This window comes from Echinococcus granulosus (genome assembly GCF_000524195.1).
Source record: "Echinococcus granulosus chromosome Unknown EG_S00004, whole genome shotgun sequence".
NCBI classification, from domain to species: Eukaryota; Metazoa; Platyhelminthes; class Cestoda; order Cyclophyllidea; family Taeniidae; genus Echinococcus; species Echinococcus granulosus.
Genome location: NW_020170384.1, coordinates 1,323,144 through 1,326,719, shown reverse-complemented (window position 1 = coordinate 1,326,719; position 3,576 = coordinate 1,323,144). Strand labels below are relative to the sequence as shown.

At 41.6% G+C, this 3,576-nt stretch overlaps 1 protein-coding gene across 1 annotated transcript in view; it reads right to left on the bottom strand. All coding sequences in view use genetic code 11, as the record gives it.

The window, feature by feature from the left end:
• Positions 1–3,431, bottom strand: part of EGR_01134 (LMBR1 domain-containing protein) — a gene marked incomplete at both ends in the record, with an annotated part of 12,441 nt that extends 9,010 nt beyond the window's left edge. Inside the window, 6 exons of the mRNA XM_024490383.1 lie at positions 1,487–1,728; positions 2,164–2,238; positions 2,403–2,613; positions 2,893–3,060; positions 3,095–3,225; positions 3,258–3,431. Of these exons, the coding sequence (XP_024355202.1) occupies positions 1,487–1,728; positions 2,164–2,238; positions 2,403–2,613; positions 2,893–3,060; positions 3,095–3,225; positions 3,258–3,431 (1,001 nt within the window). The remainder of the gene's footprint in view (positions 1–1,486; positions 1,729–2,163; positions 2,239–2,402; positions 2,614–2,892; positions 3,061–3,094; positions 3,226–3,257) is intronic.
• Positions 3,432–3,576: the final 145 nt, after the last annotated feature.

The following is a 3,576-nucleotide window of genomic DNA, read 5'->3' as shown; positions in this document are numbered from 1 at the left end:
ACCGAGTAATTCCATCTGCAGTCCACACGCAGAGTGTAGTGATTTGCGCCTTAGGAGCATGGAATGGTGATCAGTGGATCGTTCAGGAATGCTAAATGATGTGCTTGGCAGCCTAACGTACTTTGTAATGTAAAAAAATATTTCTCACCAAAAGCCAGTAAACAGGTTTTTCATCAATCACATTAACTGGTACTACAAAATATTCCTCATTATTATAAAGAACAAAAGGCCTTCCTGAGCCTCATTTGACCATATTTTAATGGCTCATCACCAGGATCAAAAAGCTCATTTGAGCCACTTTCGAGCGGTAAGTTCTACTGCCCCATACCGCACCTGCAAAATCCCATGGGGTCAATATAAGTAGCTGAGTCTCTAAAATTGTGCTTTGATTAGTTGACATGGAAATTTATGTAAAAAAAACGAGTAACTCACAATAAAATCCAAAATTACTAAGAAATCAATTCAAGTGACTGCGATACCGCATTACTGCAATATCCATGACAAATACGCATGCAAATGATTCGCACAAGTGCATAGGAATCGGAAAATATGCTTAAAGCAAGCTTTGCGGATCGCTGGTCCAAAAGGAACCGCCTTATCGTTGTGCGCAATACAGGTAATGTCGAAAGATGCTTTGTGCAATATCGTATGGACCTTTTAATACCCTTATGAGTTCACACCTACGCAGCGGCCGCAACAACGGCAAACTTATCGTACTATAAAGGATAAAATACAGATTTCTATTTGGAATGCTTTGAAATCCGGGGTAACCCGGTTAAGTAAATGCACCCCACGGATCACGGAAAGGATACAAGTAAGATTGGGGATGCAAGCTAACAAAGCCGGCTATACTTCGTTAGAGCCGTTGGTTGAGTAGACTTTGATGAGAGAAGAGACAAGTCGACCATTTGTAAGTAAGGGAAGTATAAAATATCCTTTTTGATGCCCTCTATCTGACCCCAAATCAACCTGTGCACCTTTCTGGGATTCAGTTATCATTGATAAGCGAATGAATGAGAGAAATGGATTACTGCACCTCAAGAAGCACGAACAATTCAGCGAGTCTTCGTATAAGGGACAAAAAGGATAGAGTAGTAGTTACATAAGCAAACGCGATACTAATGGCATAAATGACCAGCAACAAGTACCCCACTTCACAAACCACCAACGATAGAAAGCCCAACATCTACGGGAAGTGAAATGAAAGAGCTAGAATAGGATGGTATGCTAAAATTAGCGAGAAATGTACCTTCTGTGAGAGCTTCGAAATGCAAAACATCCAATCGTCTAAGCGCCACCTTGACTAAGGCGAGCTAAATACCAATCAAAACACCAACAGCTCAGAAAGCCTTCAAGAAAGAGAATGGAATTAGGACTATCAGTGGACACTACGAGTGATGAGAATAATACTACCTCCCGAAGATTAGCGGTTGTGTAAACCTTAACAGACGATAGAGAGGAAACGGGTAAAGAAAGGCAGACTCACCGGCCAGCAACGCAATTGTTACACACATCCTCAGCAGAGGCAGCTTGACGAAGAGCCTCGTGCCAGAGGGCATGAGCCCGACAGCAGTAATGATAAACGCGCTTTAAGCGTTTGTGCAGCCGCACAAGACGTTGTGCTGTAAGCGCGGCCGAGCCGAGTCCTGCGCCGCCCTCGGATCGACTGCCGTTGGCCCGCCGAGCTGCTCGCTCGCTGCTGGTGCTAGTCTCGCTGATACCTGCGGCCTAAAGGGAAGAGGAAACTTCGAATATTGTGGAAGTAGATCTTAGAATAAAGAGATACTTCTGTGATGGAACGCATGAATACGCCGATCATCTCTCTAGAATCAATTACCACGTCGGTAGCATAGAGCTATACAAATAGTCTACCGATCTTTGTATTCTTTGATGGCAGTGGTAATTATAGACCTCTGGATTCGTAATAGCTTTAAATTTAAGTAGAATTGTACAGTACGTTGATTAATGCTGAGCAATAATCACACTGATATGAATATCACTTCAGTTACTGAACAGTAATGTCTAGTAAACTAGCCCATTTAAATACTGTTTTCAAATTTGTTTACAGATAATGCACAAGTTTAGGCCAAACCAGGCGCTGCGATATCGAGCACTAGACGGCCGATTTCACCACAACTTGGAATTACGAAAAGAGGGACATACTTTTGAAACAATCACATTCAGACGAGAGCGAAGAGGATGTTCAGGCCCTACCTGATGGTCTAGATCGTCAATTTCCTAAAAGAAAACAGGCTGATTAAACGGCTATGGTACCAAAACTCGTTCAACCTATGACAAAACGCACAAATTCAATGAAATACAAGAGTCTATAGCATGTATTACCACGATTAGACAATTGCAAAAGACCCCAAAATAGCAAGGTTAGTTAAAGGAACACTTACTGCTAGAACCATTTTTAGCTCCTCTTCGTCTTCAATGTACTCAAGGTACCTTTTGCTCAGTGAAAAATATCCAAAGCGAAGCCGACTGATCGGGGACGCAGCACGCAATAACGCTCTGGGGACTTCAACTAGACCGTAGCCCAAAAAGAAAATCACCAAAAAGAGACCCCAGGTGTTACTGGTTGTGATCAAAAGGACTTTCAGCGACGCGCTAAAAGAGTTGGGGTAGGTAACTCCTGATGGGGTAATAGAGGAAAAATTGCACCAGGATTTATCAGCAGCTTACCCATTCTCACTACCATTTGACAAAGTCTATCAATATAAGACTCATATTGCGATCTACTTGTAGCACATAACGGTAGTAAATTTATAACTAAAATCTGCCGGAAACTTCCAAAAAGCATGTTAAGATACAGTCTGGGTAAATACAAACTAAGGGTCATGACCTGGGTCGGTAAAGCAAATACAACCACCAAAGGGTTACACTTACGCATCAAGAGAAACAGTCCTTTTAACAAGAAGATATATCATCACACCGAGGAATAGGATTAGATATGACCCATAAATGATTGCATTATCTATGATAGCGGAGCGCAATTTCCGCAAAATGGTGAACTCCCCTGAGTCTGCATACGATTCCATTATTGGAAGAATTATCCTGCAGATAGGAACTTCCTATAAGCGTGCATTACCATGTCAACAATTGTGAGGCCCAATAAACTACGCTCCAAAATATATGAAGTGTCCGCATATCGACGAAGACTGGGATAGATTCGGACTTCTGCTCAGTAATATTATTGATCTCATTTTGATGAGCAAAAGTCTAGATGTATAAATTTAATAGAAAAGACGCACTGAAGATATGTCAATTGGAAGTACGCCAACGAATAACAGAGAAATTAACCAGCCGATAGTGTATGAGACCGTACATATAACTGGTTGGTTTTTCCACTGTCCAAAGTAATAGGACAAATACAGAACAACTGCAGAGAAAAGGAGTAATACAACAGGGAACATCAAATATGCCATCAATGAAAATATCAGAACACCCCCACAGTTCTAAAAAGGCCGACACTCGCAAATAGGCTAAAAGAAATGTGTGCGAACATCTGGAATACGATTTTAGCGAACAAAATTTGGATTGCAATAAGGTAGCACGAGCTTTGAGAAGTAC